The sequence below is a fragment of the Pelophylax lessonae genome, assembly GCF_965119305.1.
Source record: "Pelophylax lessonae genome assembly, chromosome: 2".
In the NCBI taxonomy this organism is placed as follows: Eukaryota; Metazoa; Chordata; class Amphibia; order Anura; family Ranidae; genus Pelophylax; species Pelophylax lessonae.
In genome coordinates, this window is record NC_138769.1 from 541,596,615 (window position 1) to 541,619,284 (window position 22,670).

Consider the following 22,670-nt stretch of genomic DNA (forward strand, 5'->3'; position numbering starts at 1 on the left):
TGGTATGAAAGGTTTTTTTGAGAATTTTCAAATGTTTATCTGTTTTATACCTTGGAATCTCATAAATACTGTAACAGTGCCCACTGGAATATTGTATTATAACCCTATATCCCTATCACTACTTATGTATCCTGGGCATTTTAAAGATACTCATTTCAAGGTACCAATCAGGTAAATAGGGTCTATTAAAAGAAAAACAACCTCCCACCCAGTAATACTCACCTTCACTAAGCTCCCTTGCCTCTCTGCCAGAGCCAGGGGACCAAGCTTTGCGTAAGCTAAAGCCAAATGTTCAAATTAAACTTCTCTCTCCCAATCGACCTTGACTATTTTTCATCCTTACGCTGCCAGCATTAGTAAACAGATAGAAAAGTATACTAATTGACTGGTTTCAAATATTTCTTCAGTTACTTCCTGGTTTCCAGGCCTGGGCAAATGATGTCATACATCCCAGGAGTCTTCAGAAAGGGAGGAGGGGTTTTCTCAGCTAAGCAAACCCTCCCGCCTGCATGCCTGAACTAAGGGAAGATGGATTCCAGGGAGAAAATGCTACATTAATAATCTGCCCTGACTCAAGATGGCCACATCCACAAATGCTAGGGGGTGTTTCTCAAAGTGATTTCTCAGCAAAATAAAGCATGCAGACATGAATGGATGGATGTGTTTTTTGTTTTGAATATTATAAATTAATGAAATAGCATTTTTGTTTTTTGGTACTGAGAGGCAGTGTAAATTTGCTTTAATGATTTTCTTCCTTTCCCTCAATGTAGGACTGTTTATTTGGGGGATTGGTTGCACAGGCTTGAGCACTGCAAGGATGTCACATATTTAACCACACCTAGAAGTTCCAGGTATTCCTGGGGCTCCCACAGATGAATGGAACAGCAAGATAGAGTGGAGAAGCTGAGTGTCAGAAGGTGGAGGTTGTTTATTCAAAGAGCCTGTCACTTTGACCATTAAGTGCCGGTTCACATATATGTGATGTGGGAACTCTGCAAATCCACTGCGGTTCCCGCATGGCATTCAAATCGCAGGCAGTTTACACTGCCATATGGGAATCGCTGGGGGTGTCAATACAAAGTTAATGACACCCCCAGATCAGTTCGTATATGACAGTGCGAACTGTCAGTTCAGATATGAATCAGATCGCGTAGGTGTGAACCACCATGCGTTCCGATTCTGGTGCAGACCCAAAAAAGGGTCCTGTGCGTGCTGTCTGAATGCGATGCAAATTCAGCCATACAGAGTCACATCGCACAGACATCGCATGTGATTTTCAGAGCAGTGCGCTCCGAATCACATGCGATGTCTGTCATCGCACTGATGTGAACCGAGACTTTTAGCAAAGTTTAAATTAGTCACACGAATTCAAAGTTAATGCATGGGATAAACTGAGTATAAATCACCCTATTATTATCCTACTTGATTTAAAAGAACGACAACATTATCATCTGGCACAGACACATTAACTTCATTCAGAATCGCTGCAGCCATTCTGGTGCTATTATTTGCTATGTTATATAGTTATATATACGAGTGAATACAGTTCATGAAGTTTCCACCATTCACTCAAAAGCAGGCAAAGATTGTATTTCACTGATTCTGTGCAGAAGTTGATGTTGTGTCTGTTAGATGACGATGATGTCATTCTTTCAATGGTGGGAGAGTGTTTTGGAGGGGATTTTTTGCTATATTCCCCTATACCTTTCTTTTTCTTTGGTTTATTTTGAATTGTCATTATTACTGGTTTAGTAACAAGCATCCCTGCATGGTTGACAGCATTAAGGTTTCCAACGTTGTGGCACGTGGAGTACTTTATTTAAATTATTGTAAGTCAATCAACCCCTGCAAATTGGTGTGATTTAAAAGGAAAGTATAAAAAAAAAAAAAATGTAAAATTGGAATGACCCAGCTGCAGGGCTTGGGCATGGGTAAGAAAGCAGAAAAAAGTGTACAACACTCCTTGACTATAAATTTAATTACAGTCAGATGTATGTCTACCTATTAAAAGTTTGGTAATTTTTACGCCTCCCTCCAACACACAAACACACAAACTCTCTCTCTCTATCTCCACTTTCAGTAGTAGTAGGATCTTGCTGTGCTAGTGCACCCTTTCAGGCCATGTAGTACTAACATGGCTTCATTACCTTGAATAAGCCTAATGCCAAAAACAGTGAAAGTAATCAGAAATGGAGGCAATGATAAGGTTTTATAACATAAGTTTTACACCTTAAAGTATTACTAAACCCAGGAGCCTGCATTCACTATATTTGGTCTCCCACAGTACACAGAACATGGAAATTAAATTATTTTAGTAATTATAAACCACTAAATACCTTTTATCATCAGCAGTATATAGCAGTCTTGTGACTTCTATCAGCGTCTGTTTAAATGTGTAGGAGGAGTTTTAATTCTGCATTGACTGTCCTATCAGGATACAGGACCCCTGACCCTCTATCTAGACAGAGCTGATTGGCCCTGTGCTGATCACATGCACCCTCCCAAGAAAAAAACAATTCCCTAGCAATACACACCAAACTGAGCATCTGCAGCCTGTCCCCTGGCTCTGTATTATCAGGAAATATTTTTGGGACAGTGGAAGAAGGGGAGGATCAGAGAAGACAGGATCAGACTGCCTTTTTACACAATGCAGAGGATTAACCCCTTGGGTTCCACAGTGAAAATAACTAGCGTGCTTTACTGCATTTACAGACTGATTTTACTGTTGTGGGTTTAGTAACACTTTACCACCCCAACATTGAAATCATGCTACTTCACTAGAAGTTGCACAATTTTCAAGTAGCATTTCAGTGCTACTTCAGGTGACTCTTGGAAAACATCTGTGCGACTTCATGCACAGATGTCTATGCAAGTCATACCTGAGCTTGCAAAAAGTAGAGCAAGAACTACTTTCAAAATAGGTGTGACTCCAAGGGAGTCGGAGTTGCACCAATTTGACCGCTTCCAATGCGGACAATAGGATGCAACTTGTCATGCAATTTGACTTGTCAACTTGTCAAATCACATAACAAGTCGCACCAGTGTGACTGGGGGCTAAAACTCCCTCTCAATGTTTGTTCTGTATCTGTTTCATAATACACTGTAGCTGTATAGATTGATTGGTTGATTAATTGATTAATAAATAATACAGTGTGTACTATGATTATTATTATTGCAATTATTTTCATCATGTTATTTAATAATAGCATGTCTATCAAGTTCAATCTTCTGTAAATTCTAGCAGCTTTGACCTGCAGGGAGACAAATACAATTCTTTGCCCATTACATTTTGGTTTAAAGAGGATTAAATAATATTTAATTAATCCATCAGTGTTTCAGCATTTCTATATATGTAAAAATCATGGTTATGCCACTGTGTGTTAATCATTTGGAGAGATTAGCATTTACAAATGGCTTGATACTATTAATAAAACATGAAAATAGACTCCATAAAATTGAAAGGTCAGAAACATCATTACATCAATATATTTAGCATTTCTTTTGAAAACGAAATAATTTATTTTGTTTTTCTGTAAATGTGTATATTTATATATATATATATATTTTCATTTTTCTAGGTTCATTATTAGTACAGTGCCTTGCAAAAGTATTCGGCCCCCTTGAACTTTTAGACCTTTTGCCACATTTCAGGCTTCAAACATAAAGATATAAAACTGTAATTTTTTGTGAAGAATAAACAACAAGTGGGACACAATCATGAAGTGGAACAAAATTTATTGAATATTTCAAACTTTTTTAACAAATAAAAAACTGAAAAATTGGGCGTGCAAAATTATTCAGCCCCCTTAAGTTAATACTTTGTAGCGCCACCTTTTGCTGCGATTACAGCTGTAAGTCGCTTGGGGTATGTCTCTATCAGTTTTGCACATCGAGAGACTGACATTTTTGCCCATTCCTCCTTGCAAAACAGCTCGAGCTCAGTGAGGTTGGATGGAGAGCGTTTGTGAACAGCAGTTTTCAGTTCTTTCCACAGATTCTCGATTGGATTCAGGTCTGGACTTTGACTTGGCCATTCTAACACCTGGATATGTTTATTTGTGAACCATTCCATTGTAGATTTTGCTTTATGTTTTGGATCATTGTCTTGTTGGAAGACAAATCTCCGTCCCAGTCTCAGGTCTTTTGCAGACTCCATCAGGTTTTCTTCCAGAATGGTCCTGTATTTGGCTCCATCCATCTTCCCATCAATTTTAACCATCTTCCCTGTCCCTGCTGAAGAAAAGCAGGCCCAAACCATGATGCTGCCACCACCATGTTTGACAGTGGGGATGGTGTGTTCAGGGTGATGAGCTGTTGCTTTTACACCAAACATAACGTTTTGCATTGTTGCCAAAAAGTTTGATTTTGGTTTCATCTGACCAGAGCACCTTCTTCCACATGTTTGGTGTGTCTCCCAGGTGGCTTGTGGCAAACTTTAAACTACACTTTTTATGGATATCTTTAAGAAATGGCTTTCTTCTTACCACTCTTCCATAAAGGCCAGATTTGTGCAGTATACGACTGATTGTTGTCCTATGGACAGAGTCTCCCACCTCAGCTGTAGATCTCTGCAGTTCATCCAGAGTGATCATGGGCCTCTTGGCTGCATCTCTGATCAGTCTTCTCCTTGTATGAGCTGAAAGTTTAGAGAGACGGCCAGGTCTTCGTAGATTTGCAGTGGTGTGATACTCCTTCCATTTCAATATTATCGCTTGCAGAGTGCTCCTTGGGATGTTTAAAGCTTGGGAAATCGTTTTGTATCCAAATCCGGCTTTAAACTTCTCCACAACAGTATCTCGGACCTGCCTGGTGTGTTCCTTGTTCTTCATGATGCTCTCTGCGCTTTAAACGGACCTCTGAGACTATCACAGTGCAGGTGCATTTATACGGAGACTTGATTACACACAGGTGGGTTCTATTTATCATCATTAGTCATTTAGGTCAACATTGGATCATTCAGAGATCCTCACTGAACTTCTGAAGAGAGTTTGCTGCACTGAAAGTAAAGGGGCTGAATAATTTTGCACGCCCAATTTTTCAGTTTTTTATTTGTTAACAAACTTTGAAATATCCAATAAATTTCATTCCACTTCATGATTGTGTCCCACTTGTTGTTGATTCTTCACAAAAAATTACAGTTTTATATCTTTATGTTTGAAGCCTGAAATGTGGCAAAAGGTCGCAAGGCACTGTAAATATATAAAACAGTATATATATATATATATATATAGCAATGTATGGCCTATACTGAATGGCCTGATGTATACATTCAAGTGGCATATATTATATATATATATATATATATATATATATATATAGTACTTTGTGGTATATACTGCACTGCTGAATACACTTTTCACTATCTGATCTCTTAAATTCTTAAATTGTTAAAAGCACAAATCTCTCTCCCTGCCTAACTGACTGTTAACAACGTCTTAACTAGACTACTGCTGACTACACTGCACTGCACTGTCTGATAAACTGTAAAAATCACATTCCTCTCCCTGCCTCAACCACTTCCTATCTCGCCCTCACACTCTGTACGCCGCTGCAGTCTGCCTTTGTCCAATCATGGCAGAGATGATTTGATTGGCCAAAGCATGGAGGTCAGGGTGCATGCTTTGGCCAATCACATGATGCACTGCAAGCGGGCAGTGCATTATGGATGCAGGCGCTCAAATTTCCTGCGAAGAAGCCCATTTGTTTGCCGTTCGGCGAACGGCGAACAGCCGATGTTCGAGTCGAGCATGAAGCTCATCCCTATTAAACAAACATCTTTTGATTTTAATTACAATTACTGTAAGAAGTGAGGCACTGGTGACATAGCCCTAGTCCCACAGATGCATCCTGGGAAACCTCTGTAGTAAACTGCGAGATCTCAGGGAAAGACATTTTCTTTCTTCTTCAAAAATCAGAGGGAGAAAAAAAAAAAACCTTTCCCTGAGATCTCGCAGTTTACTAAAGAGATTTTCCAGGATGCACCTGTGGGGCTGGGGCTATGTCACCAATGCCTCACTCAACAGTAATTGTAAGTAAAATCAAAAGATGTTTGTTTAACTGACTGATGTAGGATGATTTCATATCACCGTGCAGAGTTTCGTTCTGATGTGACTTTTAGTAAAAAGGGGAAAGGTTCGCTTTAAGATAAAGTACTTGCTCCTGGCTGGAGTGCCTTCTGCTGTTCTTGAAAGTAAATCCATTGTAATATCAAACAAGGAAATTCTGGTTCAGCTCTGCAATATGCAATGAATTTGCGATTCATTTCAAATATACTATATGCACAAATGGGGACATGTCTACTTAGCAAGCTTAAGCTGAAGTAAATAATTTGCAAAGCTCTGCCTGCAGCTTCCCAGGCAGTTGAAATCTTGTACAATAATAAACAGTTGTAAAAAGCAATATTTTACTTTGCCTCATTTCAATGCGCAGAAGATTAGCATAGAGTATTGGTGGAGTAATACGATCATTACGCATCAGAGAATGTGTTTCCACAGTATGATCATGTGACTTGGGAGATGCAAATTTATTTCTAATTGTCTGTTTTAAACCGAATGTCATTTTAATGAACAGCTCCCTAAATGTTCTCTATAGGGTACTGCTGAGCATAGTTTCCAGTGCATGAATTATTCATACTTTAATGTGTAAGCATTAGGTAAGGCATAAAAAGAAAAGCTTTGTTTGTTGTGCATATTTAAAACATTATAATTTGTTACACGTTTCATGATCTCCAGTGCCACATATACCCAGGGGTCTAGCAGAAGTAGAAATAATACATAGCCCCCTCCATCCCCCAATAATTAAGACTGCATTCCATTTAGAACAAGTTGTTCTTACGATATACTATCTCTTTACTATGCTTACTTTTTAAAGCGGGTGAAGTTATAAAAGTATAGCACTGACTTTATGACCATTCTAATTGTATTTTTCTGTTTTTATAGTACCACCCCATTCCCATCTTGTCTTCTCCAAAGAAAATGGTAAAACTTGCTAAATGCAGTTATTTTATACAAACAGTAATCATAAAAATGTTGCTGTGCAGCATTAGAGAGAAAAACACATTGTCTTTAACCACTTCAATACTGGGCACTTTCACACCTTTCCTGTCCAGGCCAGCTTTCAGCGCTGTCGCACTTTGAAAGACATTTGCGCAGTGGTGCAAGGCTGTATCCAAACAACATTTATACCATTTTCTTTGGACAGTTAGAGCTTTCTTTTGGTGGTATTTAATCACCACTAGGTTTTTTATTTTTTGCTAAACATTTTGAAAAAAAAAGTTTTTCACTGATGAGGCGGCAATGATGAGGTGGCACTGATGAGCACTGACGAGGAAGCACTAACATGTAGCATTGATGGGCACCGGTAGACTACACTGATATGCAAGCACTGCTTGGCCCTGATAGGTAGCACTGATGGGCACAGATAGGTGGCACTAATGGGCACTAATTAGCGGCACTGATGGGCACTGATTGGTGACACCAATGGGCACTGAAAGACGGCACTGATGGGCATCAGTGACATTCAGCACTGATGGGCACTAATAGGGGGCATTGATAAGCAGTAGTGATGGTCATTGATATGCAGCACTGATGGGCACTGATAGGCAGCGCTGATGGGCATTAATAGGCAGCACTGATTTGCAGCACTGATGGGCACTGATAGGCAGCACTGATAGGTGGCACTGATATGCAGCACTGATGGGCACTGATAGGTGGCACTTATGGGCACTGATAGGTGGCACTGTTTGGCGGCAATGGTGGGCACTGATAGACGGCACTGATGTGCACTGATAGGTGGCACTGATGGGAATTGATGGGCACTGATAGGCAGCACTGATGAGGAGGCACTGACAAGCATTACTGATGGGCACTGATTAGCATTACTGCTGGGCACTAATTAGCATCACTGGTGAGCACTGGTGGGCATCACAGATGGGCACTGCCGGGCATCGCTGATGGGGCTGCACTAATAATCATTGCACTGATTATCAGTGTAGACCCCCCTGTCAAGAGAGCTGCTTATTTGCTCTGTCAGCGTAAATAGAAGAATGCAGATAACCAGCACTTCCTAGGAACACTGTAATCAGCTTTGATTGGACACAGCTGATCACATGGTAAAGAGCCTATGTCACAGGCTCTTTACTATGATTGGAGATGCGGTGTGTCGGACCGACACACCACACTACCAATCTCCCCCGGGGCATGCATGGGCTGTTTGTTCTGCTGGACATCATATGACCCCAAGTCAGAACTGGAGAGCCATCGCCCAGCCGGCATTGTGCTATAACCTTGGCGGAAGGTGTTAAAGAAAAGTAGAGCCAAAGCTATTTTAGTCAAACATCACCTGTGGGTCACAAGGGTGCACTTACTTTTGCTCTCCTGTGACCCAATGTCAGCTTATAGCGGGTTATTGCCTACTGTCAGCTGACATGGCAAATCGGCTCCAGGCTCTGTAAGGATTTCTACAATAATGCTGGGATCCTCCCAGTTACATAATTAACAGCTGTCTCCAGCTTTCAGTGTGTGGCTGAGAGCCAAAACCAGCTGCACCCACCCTCTTTCCAGCCTGAGGGTTGGAGGGGCAGAGTGAAGAGTGGTGACTCACAGTCATCACTCTCCGCTCTAAGCAGACCCAAACTTGATTGAATAGACCTTCTATTTCCCTCTATGGAGCAGTGGGTGTCAATGACATGTCTCAGTTGTCACCTGCTGACATCCGATCTGATCCTGTCCACTAAAAACAGACAGATGGGTATCCGTTCCCCATCCATCTGGTGGATCAGTTCAGATGATAGTCATATGTAAACAGACAGGTAGTCTGTTTACATTCAACCACCCATAAAGCAAAGCGGGCTGTGTCCATGTCTGCTCTGCATAAGCAGATTGGACACGAACCTGTCATCCACTTGCTCAGCAGGGTTTAGTGGACAGATTCCCCACTTTTTTTTTTTCTGTTGAAAAGGTATACTTTATTTTGCATAATAAAATATTCAAAAAACAAATACTTAATTGGGGTACATTCTACCCTCTACTGCGATGCAGCGCATAAATACATTGCATAACAATACATGTCCAATCATACAATACACACATTCACTCTGCAGTATGATGCCTAATGTGTTGTGCAGAGTAAAGGTACCCCAAAAGAGCACATCATGCATGGCCCCCGGATTGCCACTGAGCAAGCGGATCCACTGCCGGAGTCCACCCATGTGAAAGGGACCTAAGGAGCCATTTGTTTTATGCTGATCCCAGCTATTAAATAGGAACTCACTCAGTGAGACCTTTTATAATTTAAAGGTCCACAGCATATAATGATCGACCATCCTTTACATGTTGGTGGTGGAATTCTTTAATGGTCACGGTGGCTTTTTTGCAGTGAATTTGGATTGAAGATTGATCACAATAAAGATATTTACACTATTGATTTGCACAGTTTGTTGTTTAAACTGTGATGCAAGGGGGGGGGGGGGCTTTGGTGAGCAGAGACCCCCTTACATCAGAGTTCCTCTTTACACCAGAGTCCACAGCATTCCTCCTTAAAGCTTGGTTCCCAGAACACCTCTTACATGAGAGTTCCCCTTTACATTTGAGTCAACAGAGCTCCCCTTCTCCCTGTAAGTGGAACTTCTGCAGACTCTAAGGGGAGCTGTGTGGATTCTGATGTAGGGGGCCCTGTGGACTCTGATGTAAGGGGGGCTCTGCCGACTTTGATTTAAGGAAGCAGGGGGTGGGAGGAGCTGGACATCTACACAGTGTGCAGAGATTAAAAGGGGGGAGGGGGCATGATTGTAAGGGGCACTGTGATAGGGGCTGTGATTGCTAGGGGCACTGTAATAATTACAGTGCCTATTTAGAGTGCAGTCCCCTTTATATCACAGTGTCCCTTGTAGAGTACAGTATGGAGGATCCGCCCCCGCAAATGCCTATCCCCCATCCCCCATTCCCCCTGTCCCTGGAAAAATTGGCTGCTCAGTCTAAAATGCCCCGGCCTATTTTTTGTCCCAGTCTGGGCCTGTCATATGACGTCCACCAAGGATAGTAGTGCTCCTGCCCGGCCATCATTTTATAATAGGCCATGAACTGCATTGCAGTAAATACTATAGTATTTAGCTGCGTTAAATCTGCATGTTCTTAAAAGCAGAACTCTAGGCAAGTATTAAAGGCACAAATAATTGCTCTAATTATTTTTTAAATACAAGCACCTGAATTTGACTTAGTAACAGTCTCTTAAATGTAAAGTCTATACAGCAGAGCTGAGAGAAGGGGAAGGAAAAGCAGCACAATCAGCCAATCAGGTTTGCTGCAGTGCAAAGAGTCATGCTGATAGGAAGAGAGTAGGGTGGTAAAGATATACCCTCATCAGTGTGCTGTTTCTCCTTTTCACAAAACTGCAGTGGAGAAAGAATCATGCTACCTCCTCTGCTAAACAGGGCAGGGCTGTTAGAGCAGAGCTATGCAAATCTTAGGTTTGGATAGACAGAAATACAAATCTTTTTCAGGTAAAAAAAGATCTCATGTGTATTTATTCTGTGTATTTAGCGGTGCTTGGAGTTCAGCTTTAAGCTGAATGCTGCCAGGCATACTGAAATTATCTGCTGTTAATCACTGTGTGAAGTGATATCAAATGTGCACAAATGCACACTGGTGCACAGTACATGAGTTACAGCCACCAGTTTTATACGTACTAATAAAATGTATGGTAAACATAAATTTGAATGAAAGAAACAGATGCTTACTTGTCACAAGTTTGTTTCTCTTTGCTTGATTCGGTGGAATAACTATATAGCTACCATTGCTGCAATGAAATAAAAAAGAATCAATAGAATTATATACATAAAACAGATTTCTACACACTCATAGGCTTTATTTCCACTAAAACAGTTTCTATCAGCAAGTTGAGGGAAATAGGTAAACATTTCAGATTTAAGCATTTTTTTTCTGTCTAGTTTATTGTCTTTTACACACATTTATGTCAGTTAACATCAGAGTTTTTTCTTTCTTGGAACTATTTTCTTTTTGACTTTTCTTTTTTTTTTTTTTAACTTTATAAAGGAACAGCAATGGGGCCAAATGTTGTCTCTAGCTACACTAATTTATTTATTAGTATATTTTAAATTACAATCTGTAATTCTTTTTTTTTCCACCTAGGTTTTGTGGATCAGATGCAGTATATAGATAAAGTAATTTTGGCATGTCAGTCAAGAAGATCTGAGTTTAATCAGGAGATCTAAGAACTAGATTTTATATTGTCGAAGAAAAGTGAATTCTTTAACTAAAGTATTGGAATTTTTTTGGTGCCAAGTTATTTAAAAAAAACACATATAAAAATTACAATTGTAATTTATTTCCTATACAAAAAATAAATATTGAACTGAATCCATTTGCCTCTAAATAGCTAGCTTCATAATACCCATATATTTATACAAAGAAAATCAATAGTATATCATTCATTTCACTAATTTTGACAAGAACAATTGTAATATTATATATAGTTTTATGTGTTAACTTAGCACTAGTGTTGAGCGAACACGGACTGTATTATTCGTGTTCGTACCGAATAATTGGATTTTTTTTACCCGAACACGGACACGGACACTTTACTGTATGTTCGGGTAAAAATCCGTGTTCGGTCGTTTTATTTCCGGGTTTTGCATGCTTTGGCGCTCTTTTCATGGCGGGCTTTCAACAGTCAATCAACAATCGTTTAACTGGTGTGCCTTAAGCCATCCCAGCCATGCCTGCAAATGTCTTAGTAGCTGTGATTGGCCGTCTGAAGCATGTGACCAAGTCTTTATAAGTTCGAGGCAGCCGCCGCAGCAGCGTCATTCTGCTGCTTAGCTAAGGGACAGAGCACACATCAATGTGCTGGCTGCTGATTAGGGAAAGATAGGCAGGAAAAAACCATTTGTGTCCGGATAGAATTGAGGGACAGGTCGGAGTGTTTAGGCAGGGCGAGTTGTAGGCATTTTAGGGATAGAGTCTGCTGAATTATAGGGTCAGTGTCTTCTACAAACTACAATCGATATTGCTGTGTGGGGGGTGGGGTGAATCTGCACTCAATCCTGATCTACGATCTCTTCTCAATCCTGTTAGGGACAGAGTCTGCTGAATTTTAGGGAAACTGTGTTCTACAAACTACAATCGATATTGCTGTGTGGTGTGGGATTGGAGATAGGCAGGTGTCAGTGATCCACATCCATTTTTCTGTGTGTGAGCTGCAGTGAACACAATCTTTTTGGGCTGCAGTGAACACAATCTTTTTGGGCTGCAGTGAACACAATCTTTTTGGGCTGCAGTGAACACAATCTTTTTGGGCTGCAGTGAACACAATCTTTTTGGGGTGCAGTGAACAAAATCTTTTTGGGGTGCAGTGAACACAATCCTTTTTGGTGTGCAGTGAACACAATCTTTGTGGGGTGCAGTGAACAAAATCCTTTGTGGGGTGCAGTGAACACAATCTTTTTGGGGTGCAGTGAACAAAATCCTTTTTGGGGTGCAGTGAACAACATCCTTTTTGGGGTGCAGTGAACACAATCTTTTTGGGGTGCAGTGAACAAAATCCTTTGTGGGGTGCAGTGAACACAATCTTTTTGGGGTGCAGTGAACACAATCTTTTTGGGGTGGAGTGAACAACATCCTTTTTGGGGTGCAGTGAACAAAATCCTTTTTGGGGTGCAGTGAACAAAATCATTTTTGGGGTGCAGTGAACACAATCTTTTTGGGGTGCAGTGAACACAATCTTTGTGGGGTGCAGTGAACACAATCTTTTTGGGGTGGAGTGAACAACATCCTTTTTGGGGTGCAGTGAACAACATCCTTTTTGGGGTGCAGTGAACACAATCTTTTTGGGGTGCAGTGAACACAATCTTTGTGGGGTACAGTGAACAGAATCTTTGTGGGGTGCAGTGAACACAATCTTTGGGGGGTACAGTGAACACAATCTTTTTGGGGTGCAGTGAACACAATCTTTGTGGGGTGCAGTGAACACAATCTTTTTGGGGTGGAGTGAACAAAATCATTTTTGGGGTGCAGTGAACAACATCCTTTTTGGGGTGCAGTGATCAAAATCCTTTTTGGGGTGCAGTGAACACAATCTTTTTGGGGTGCAGTGAACAAAATCCTTTGTGGGGTGCAGTGAACAGAATCTTTGTGGGGTGCAGTGAACACAATCTTTGGGGGGGTACAGTGAACACAATCTTTTTGGGGTGCAGTGAACACAATCTTTGTGGGGTACAGTGAACAGAATCTTTGTGGGGTGCAGTGAACACAATCTTTGGGGGGTACAGTGAACACAATCTTTTTGGGGTGCAGTGAACACAATCTTTGGGGGGTACAGTGAACACAATCTTTTTGGGGTGCAGTGAACACAATCTTTGTGGGGTGCAGTGAACACAATCTTTGGGGGGGTACAGTGAACACAATCTTTTTGGGGTGCAGTGAACAACATCCTTTTAGGGTGCAGTGAACACAATCTTTGTGGGGTGCAGTGAACAACATCCTTTTAGGGTGCAGTGAACACAATCTTTGTGGGGTACAGTGAACCAAATCTTTTTGGGGTGCAGTGAACACAATCTTTTTGGGGTGCAGTGAACAAAATCCTTTGTGGGGTGCAGTGAACAGAATCTTTGTGGGGTGCAGTGAACACAATCTTTGGGGGGGTACAGTGAACACAATCTTTTTGGGGTGCAGTGAACACAATCTTTGTGGGGTACAGTGAACAGAATCTTTGTGGGGTGCAGTGAACACAATCTTTGGGGGGTACAATGAACACAATCTTTTTGGGGTGCAGTGAACACAATCTTTGGGGGGTACAGTGAACACAATCTTTTTGGGGTGCAGTGAACACAATCTTTGTGGGGTGCAGTGAACACAATCTTTGGGGGGGTACAGTGAACACAATCTTTTTGGGGTGCAGTGAACAACATCCTTTTAGGGTGCAGTGAACACAATCTTTGTGGGGTGCAGTGAACAACATCCTTTTAGGGTGCAGTGAACACAATCTTTGTGGGGTACAGTGAACCGAATCTTTGTGGGGTGCAGTGAACACAATCTTTGGGGGGTACAGTGAACACAATCTTTGTGAGGTGCAGTGAACACAATCTTTGTGGGGTGCAGTGAACACAATCATTGTGGGGTGCAGTGAACTCAATCTTTGTGGGGTACAGTGAACACAATCTCATACTTCTGAAGATTTGAGGGTGCTGCCTGTTCCATACTCCCCCTACTCCTCATCTAGCCTTTTAGGGGTACAAACAATAGTAATTGGGGCCTAGTGTGGTTGTGTACGTGTGATATACATACACTTTTTTTGGATCATATTTTCTATTCCGCTATTTAATCAAAAACCTTTGGGGATCAGTTAAATTGGGGGATAGTCTGTGTTGGTACGTGTGAGAGAGATCCACCTTTCCAAGTTGTTGGGGTTCATCTCATACTTCTGAAGGTTTGAGGGTGCTGCCTGTTCCATACTCCCCCTACTCCTAGCCTTTTAGGGGTACAAACAATAGTAATTGGGGCCTAGTGTGGTTGTGTACGTGTGATATACATACACTTTTTTTGGATCATATTTTCTATTCCGCTATTTAATCAAAAACCTTTGGGGATCAGTTAAATTGGGGGATAGTCTGTGTTGGTACGTGTGAGAGAGATCCACCTTTCCAAGTTGTTGGGGTTCATCTCATACTTCTGAAGGTTTGAGGGTGCTGCCTGTTCCATACCCCCCCTACTCCTCATCTAGCCTTTTAGGGGTACAAACAATAGTAATTGGGGCCTAGTGTGGTTGTGTACGTGTGATATACATACACTTTTTTTGGATCATATTTTCTATTCCGCTATTTAATCAAAAACCTTTGGGGATCAGTTAAATTGGGGGATAGTCTGTGTTGGTACGTGTGAGAGAGATCCACCTTTCCAAGTTGTTGGGGTTCATCTCATACTTCTGAAGGTTTGAGGGTGCTGCCTGTTCCATACTCCCCCTACTCCTCATCTAGCCTTTTAGGGGTACAAACAATAGTAATTGGGGCCCAGTGTGGTTGTGTACGTGTGATATACATACACTTTTTTTGGATCATATTTTCTATTCCGCTATTTAATCAAAAACCTTTGGGGATCAGTTAAATTGGGGGATAGTCTGTGTTGGTACGTGTGAGAGAGATCCACCTTTCCAAGTTGTTGGGGTTCATCTCATACTTCTGAAGGTTTGAGGGTGCTGCCTGTTCCATACTCCCCCTACTCCTCATCTAGCCTTTTAGGGGTACAAACAATAGTAATTGGGGCCTAGTGTGGTTGTGTACGTGTGATATACATACACTTTTTTTGGATCATATTTTCTATTCCGCTATTTAATCAAAAACCTTTGGGGATCAGTTAAATTGGGGGATAGTCTGTGTTGGTACGTGTGAGAGAGATCCACCTTTCCAAGTTGTTGGGGTTCATCTCATACTTCTGAAGGTTTGAGGGTGCTGCCTGTTCCATACCCCCCCTACTCCTCATCTAGCCTTTTAGGGGTACAAACAATAGTAATTGGGGCCTAGTGTGGTTGTGTACGTGTGATATACATACACTTTTTTTGGATCATATTTTCTATTCCGCTATTTAATCAAAAACCTTTGGGGATCAGTTAAATTGGGGGATAGTCTGTGTTGGTACGTGTGAGAGAGATCCACCTTTCCAAGTTGTTGGGGTTCATCTCATACTTCTGAAGGTTTGAGGGTGCTGCCTGTTCCATACCCCCCCTACTCCTCATCTAGCCTTTTAGGGGTACAAACAATAGTAATTGGGGCCTAGTGTGGTTGTGTACGTGTGATATACATACACTTTTTTTGGATCATATTTTCTATTCCGCTATTTAATCAAAAACCTTTGGGGATCAGTTAAATTGGGGGATAGTCTGTGTTGGTACGTGTGAGAGAGATCCACCTTTCCAAGTTGTTGAGGTTCATCTCATACTTCTGAAGGTTTGAGGGTGCTGCCTGTTCCATACCCCCCCTACTCCTCATCTAGCCTTTTAGGGGTACAAACAATAGTAATTGGGGCCTAGTGTGGTTGTGTACGTGTGATATACATACACTTTTTTTGGATCATATTTTCTATTCCGCTATTTAATCAAAAACCTTTGGGGATCAGTTAAATTGGGGGATAGTCTGTGTTGGTACGTGTGAGAGAGATCCACCTTTCCAAGTTGTTGGGGTTCATCTCATACTTCTGAAGGTTTGAGGGTGCTGCCTGTTCCATACTCCCCCTACTCCTCATCTAGCCTTTTAGGGGTACAAACAATAGTAATTGGGGCCCAGTGTGGTTGTGTACGTGTGATATACATACACTTTTTTTGGATCATATTTTCTATTCCGCTATTTAATCAAAAACCTTTGGGGATCAGTTAAATTGGGGGATAGTCTGTGTTGGTACGTGTGAGAGAGATCCACCTTTCCAAGTTGTTGGGGTTCATCTCATACTTCTGAAGGTTTGAGGGTGCTGCCTGTTCCATACTCCCCCTACTCCTCATCTAGCCTTTTAGGGGTACAAACAATAGTAATTGGGGCCTAGTGTGGTTGTGTACGTGTGATATACATACACTTTTTTTGGATCATATTTTCTATTCCGCTATTTAATCAAAAACCTTTGGGGATCAGTTAAATTGGGGGATAGTCTGTGTTGGTACGTGTGAGAGAGATCCACCTTTCCAAGTTGTTGGGGTTCATCTCATACTTCTGAAGGTTTGAGGGTGCTGCCTGTTCCATACCCCCCCTACTCCTCATCTAGCCTTTTAGGGGTACAAACAATAGTAATTGGGGCCTAGTGTGGTTGTGTACGTGTGATATACATACACTTTTTTTGGATCATATTTTCTATTCCGCTATTTAATCAAAAACCTTTGGGGATCAGTTAAATTGGGGGATAGTCTGTGTTGGTACGTGTGAGAGAGATCCACCTTTCCAAGTTGTTGGGGTTCATCTCATACTTCTGAAGGTTTGAGGGTGCTGCCTGTTCCATACCCCCCCTACTCCTCATCTAGCCTTTTAGGGGTACAAACAATAGTAATTGGGGCCTAGTGTGGTTGTGTACGTGTGATATACATACACTTTTTTTGGATCATATTTTCTATTCCGCTATTTAATCAAAAACCTTTGGGGATCAGTTAAATTGGGGGATAGTCTGTGTTGGTACGTGTGAGAGAGATCCACCTTTCCAAGTTGTTGGGGTTCATCTCATACTTCTGAAGGTTTGAGGGTGCTGCCTGTTCCATACCCCCCCTACTCCTCATCTAGCCTTTTAGGGGTACAAACAATAGTAATTGGGGCCTAGTGTGGTTGTGTACGTGTGATATACATACACTTTTTTTGGATCATATTTTCTATTCCGCTATTTAATCAAAAACCTTTGGGGATCAGTTAAATTGGGGGATAGTCTGTGTTGGTACGTGTGAGAGAGATCCACCTTTCCAAGTTGTTGGGGTTCATCTCATACTTCTGAAGGTTTGAGGGTGCTGCCTGTTCCATACTCCCCCTACTCCTCATCTAGCCTTTTAGGGGTACAAACAATAGTAATTGGGGCCTAGTGTGGTTGTGTACGTGTGATATACATACACTTTTTTTGGATCATATTTTCTATTCCGCTATTTAATCAAAAACCTTTGGGGATCAGTTAAATTGGGGGATAGTCTGTGTTGGTACGTGTGAGAGAGATCCACCTTTCCAAGTTGTTGGGGTTCATCTCATACTTCTGAAGGTTTGAGGGTGCTGCCTGTTCCATACCCCCCCTACTCCTCATCTAGCCTTTTAGGGGTACAAACAATAGTAATTGGGGCCTAGTGTGGTTGTGTACGTGTGATATACATACACTTTTTTTGGATCATATTTTCTATTCCGCTATTTAATCAAAAACCTTTGGGGATCAGTTAAATTGGGGGATAGTCTGTGTTGGTACGTGTGAGAGAGATCCACCTTTCCAAGTTGTTGGGGTTCATCTCATACTTCTGAAGGTTTGAGGGTGCTGCCTGTTCCATACCCCCCCTACTCCTCATCTAGCCTTTTAGGGGTACAAACAATAGTAATTGGGGCCTAGTGTGGTTGTGTACGTGTGATATACATACACTTTTTTTGGATCATATTTTCTATTCCGCTATTTAATCAAAAACCTTTGGGGATCAGTTAAATTGGGGGATAGTCTGTGTTGGTACGTGTGAGAGAGATCCACCTTTCCAAGTTGTTGGGGTTCATCTCATACTTCTGAAGGTTTGAGGGTGCTGCCTGTTCCATACCCCCCCTACTCCTCATCTAGCCTTTTAGGGGTACAAACAATAGTAATTGGGGCCTAGTGTGGTTGTGTACGTGTGATATACATACACTTTTTTTGGATCATATTTTCTATTCCGCTATTTAATCAAAAACCTTTGGGGATCAGTTAAATTGGGGGATAGTCTGTGTTGGTACGTGTGAGAGAGATCCACCTTTCCAAGTTGTTGGGGTTCATCTCATACTTCTGAAGGTTTGAGGGTGCTGCCTGTTCCATACTCCCCCTACTCCTCATCTAGCCTTTTAGGGGTACAAACAATAGTAATTGGGGCCTAGTGTGGTTGTGTACGTGTGATATACATACACTTTTTTTGGATCATATTTTCTATTCCGCTATTTAATCAAAAACCTTTGGGGATCAGTTAAATTGGGGGATAGTCTGTGTTGGTACGTGTGAGAGAGATCCACCTTTCCAAGTTGTTGGGGTTCATCTCATACTTCTGAAGGTTTGAGGGTGCTGCCTGTTCCATACTCCCCCTACTCCTAGCCTTTTAGGGGTACAAACAATAGTAATTGGGGCCTAGTGTGGTTGTGTACGTGTGATATACATACACTTTTTTTGGATCATATTTTCTATTCCGCTATTTAATCAAAAACCTTTGGGGATCAGTTAAATTGGGGGATAGTCTGTGTTGGTACGTGTGAGAGAGATCCACCTTTCCAAGTTGTTGGGGTTCATCTCATACTTCTGAAGGTTTGAGGGTGCTGCCTGTTCCATACTCCCCCTACTCCTAGCCTTTTAGGGGTACAAACAATAGTAATTGGGGCCTAGTGTGGTTGTGTACGTGTGATATACATACACTTTTTTTGGATCATATTTTCTATTCCGCTATTTAATCAAAAACCTTTGGGGATCAGTTAAATTGGGGGATAGTCTGTGTTGGTACGTGTGAGAGAGATCCACCTTTCCAAGTTGTTGGGGTTCATCTCATACTTCTGAAGGTTTGAGGGTGCTGCCTGTTCCATACTCCCCCTACTCCTAGCCTTTTAGGGGTACAAACAATAGTAATTGGGGCCTAGTGTGGTTGTGTACGTGTGATATACATACACTTTTTTTGGATCATATTTTCTATTCCGCTATTTAATCAAAAACCTTTGGGGATCAGTTAAATTGGGGGATAGTCTGTGTTGGTACGTGTGAGAGAGATCCACCTTTCCAAGTTGTTGGGGTTCATCTCATACTTCTGAAGGTTTGAGGGTGCTGCCTGTTCCATACTCCCCCTACTCCTCATCTAGCCTTTTAGGGGTACAAACAATAGTAATTGGGGCCCAGTGTGGTTGTGTACGTGTGATATACATACACTTTTTTTGGATCATATTTTCTATTCCGCTATTTAATCAAAAACCTTTGGGGATCAGTTAAATTGGGGGATAGTCTGTGTTGGTACGTGTGAGAGAGATCCACCTTTCCAAGTTGTTGGGGTTCATCTCATACTTCTGAAGGTTTGAGGGTGCTGCCTGTTCCATACCCCCCCTACTCCTCATCTAGCCTTTTAGGGGTACAAACAATAGTAATTGGGGCCTAGTGTGGTTGTGTACGTGTGATATACATACACTTTTTTTGGATCATATTTTCTATTCCGCTATTTAATCAAAAACCTTTGGGGATCAGTTAAATTGGGGGATAGTCTGTGTTGGTACGTGTGAGAGAGATCCACCTTTCCAAGTTGTTGGGGTTCATCTCATACTTCTGAAGGTTTGAGGGTGCTGCCTGTTCCATACCCCCCCTACTCCTCATCTAGCCTTTTAGGGGTACAAACAATAGTAATTGGGGCCTAGTGTGGTTGTGTACGTGTGATATACATACACTTTTTTTGGATCATATTTTCTATTCCGCTATTTAATCAAAAACCTTTGGGGATCAGTTAAATTGGGGGATAGTCTGTGTTGGTACGTGTGAGAGAGATCCACCTTTCCAAGTTGTTGGGGTTCATCTCATACTTCTGAAGGTTTGAGGGTGCTGCCTGTTCCATACTCCCCCTACTCCTCATCTAGCCTTTTAGGGGTACAAACAATAGTAATTGGGGCCCAGTGTGGTTGTGTACGTGTGATATACATACACTTTTTTTGGATCATATTTTCTATTCCGCTATTTAATTTAACTGGGCCTCCATGCGAGACCTGTGTGCCTTGTTGCGCTGTTTTGAGTACTCCACCAACATGGCCAGTGGCAATGACGCCGTTCTCAGCTTAACTATCCCACTTCTATGCCTCCTTGAAAAAACAATTCGGGCGATGATGGAAGAGGATGTGGCACAGGATGAGGAGGAGGAGGAGGATGAAGAGGTAACATTTCCAAGGCTTTCAGGGCAGTCATTCGCAAGGGGCTCCGAGGGTGGGTTCCTGCACACGCAAACGCCAGGGACGCAATTGTCCAGCAGGGGCACAGTTCTGGAGGATGAGGAGGATGAGGAGGAGGAGGAGCTGGAGGAGGAGATGGAACCATGTTCACAGCAGGGTGGCACCCAGGCCAGCTCATGGCCATCACTGGTGCGTGGCTGGGGGGATACAGAGGACACGGACGATACACCTCCCACAGAGGACAGCCTTTCGTTGCCTCTGGGCAGCCTGGCACACATGAGCGATTACATGCTGCAGTGTCTCCACAACGACCGCCGAGTTGCCCACATTCTAACTTGTGCTGATTACTGGGTGGCCACGCTGCTGGATCCCCGTTACAAGGACAACGTACCGTCCTTAATTCACTCACTGGAGCGCGATCGCAAGATGCGCGAGTACAAGCGCACGCTGGTAGACGCCATGCTGCTGGCATTCCCATCTGACAGCGGGGCCACAGTGGAAGCACAAGGCAGAGGAGGAGGAGGAGGAGGTCGCCAACGCAACCAGGGCACCGCCAGCACCTCAGAAGGCAGGGTTAGCATGGCCGAAATGTGGAAAAGCTTTGTCAGCACGCCACAACAAACAGCAGCACCAGCAGCTCAGATGGAACGTCTTAGCAGGAGGCAGCATTTTACCAACATGGTGGAGCAGTATGTGTGCACACGCCTACATGTAGTGAATGACGGGTCTGCCCCCTTCAACTTCTGGGTCTCCAAATTGGGCACATGGCCTGAGCTTGCCCTTTACGCCTTGGAGGTGCTGGCGTGCCCTGCAGCCAGTGTATTATCTGAACGGGTATTTAGCACGGCTGGGGGCGTTATAACAGACAAGCGCAGCCGCCTGTCCAGAGACAATGTGGACAAGCTCACGTTCATTAAAATGAACCAGGCATGGATCCCACGGGACTTTTCCGTACCTTATGCAGAATAGCAATGGATACCGACCTTACCCACCCATTGTTCCATTTTTGCTCTTTCTCACTCTTTTGGGGTGTACCCTCATTTAAAATTTTTGAAAAGAAGCAGTGTTGGCTACCTCGTCCTCCTCCTCAGGGCCAGATTAATGTAGGGGCTATTGGAGCTGCAGCTCCAGGCCCCTACCTTTTATATAGGCCCCGGGTTGGCCATATTCACTGTTACCGCTCTTCTGTCACTTGTAAACACAGAAGTCTGGCTTCTATGCTCGCTTCCCCAGGCAGCACCCTCAGAACCTCCCCACACAGCGTGAAGGCCGGACAAGGAGGGACAGTTGGCGATGCATGGATGTGTTTATGGGCTTCAGAGACAGCATCCCATGTTGAATTAGGCATGCATGGCTGCACCCTTCCTCCTCTGGGTGCATGGCAAGGCACGGCCCTTAAGGCCCTTCAAAATCCTCAGCACCAAGCCCATGATGCTGTTAATCCGGCCCTGGTCCTCCTCCACCGCCGCTTCCACCTACACCGCCCATAGGTGTGCGCAGCCTATTGCATTAAGGTGTGCACCCCAAAGTTGAAATACACATGCATGTGTTTGCCAGCAGGGAGAGTAATGTATCGGGGCCATGTACCTGTAGGCAAGGAGAAATAGAGCAGAGCAGGTCCCAGGGAGATCTTTCCCATCTCCTCACTGGCAATGCTATGTGCCCTAGGTGATTAGGGTGTGCCCAGGCACACCCAGCACACCCTGTGCGCACGCCTATGTCACCGCCACATCCACCACCACCTCAACCTCCCTCCTACTCCATATGGGCCTCGTCCTTCAGAGATGAAGAAGAACATTGTTTTATTTTTCTGTTTTTTTTTGTTGTTTTAAGTTATTTCCCTATCCACATTTGTTTGCAGAGCACTTGCCATGCTCTTAATTACGTTTTGCTGCCATTTGCAGCACTCTAGCCCTTTCCTTTGGTGTTTTAGAGCCATTTTAGTGCCTTAAAGTTCGGGTCCCCATTGACTTCAATGGGGTTCGGTGTCCGGGAAAAGTTCGGTAAAAGTCCGGGACACGGACCCGGACTTTTTTTTAAAGTTCGGCCGAACCCGTCGAACACGGACATCTAGGTG

At 42.8% G+C, this 22,670-nt stretch overlaps 1 protein-coding gene across 1 annotated transcript in view; it reads right to left on the minus strand.

The window, feature by feature from the left end:
- EPSTI1 (epithelial stromal interaction 1) overlaps positions 1-22,670 on the minus strand; it is a gene marked incomplete at its 3' end in the record, with an annotated part of 197,043 nt that overhangs the window by 151,139 nt on the left and 23,234 nt on the right. The window contains exon 2 of the mRNA XM_082248135.1: positions 10,736-10,794. Within this exon, the coding sequence (XP_082104261.1) occupies positions 10,736-10,794 (59 nt within the window). The remainder of the gene's footprint in view (positions 1-10,735; positions 10,795-22,670) is intronic.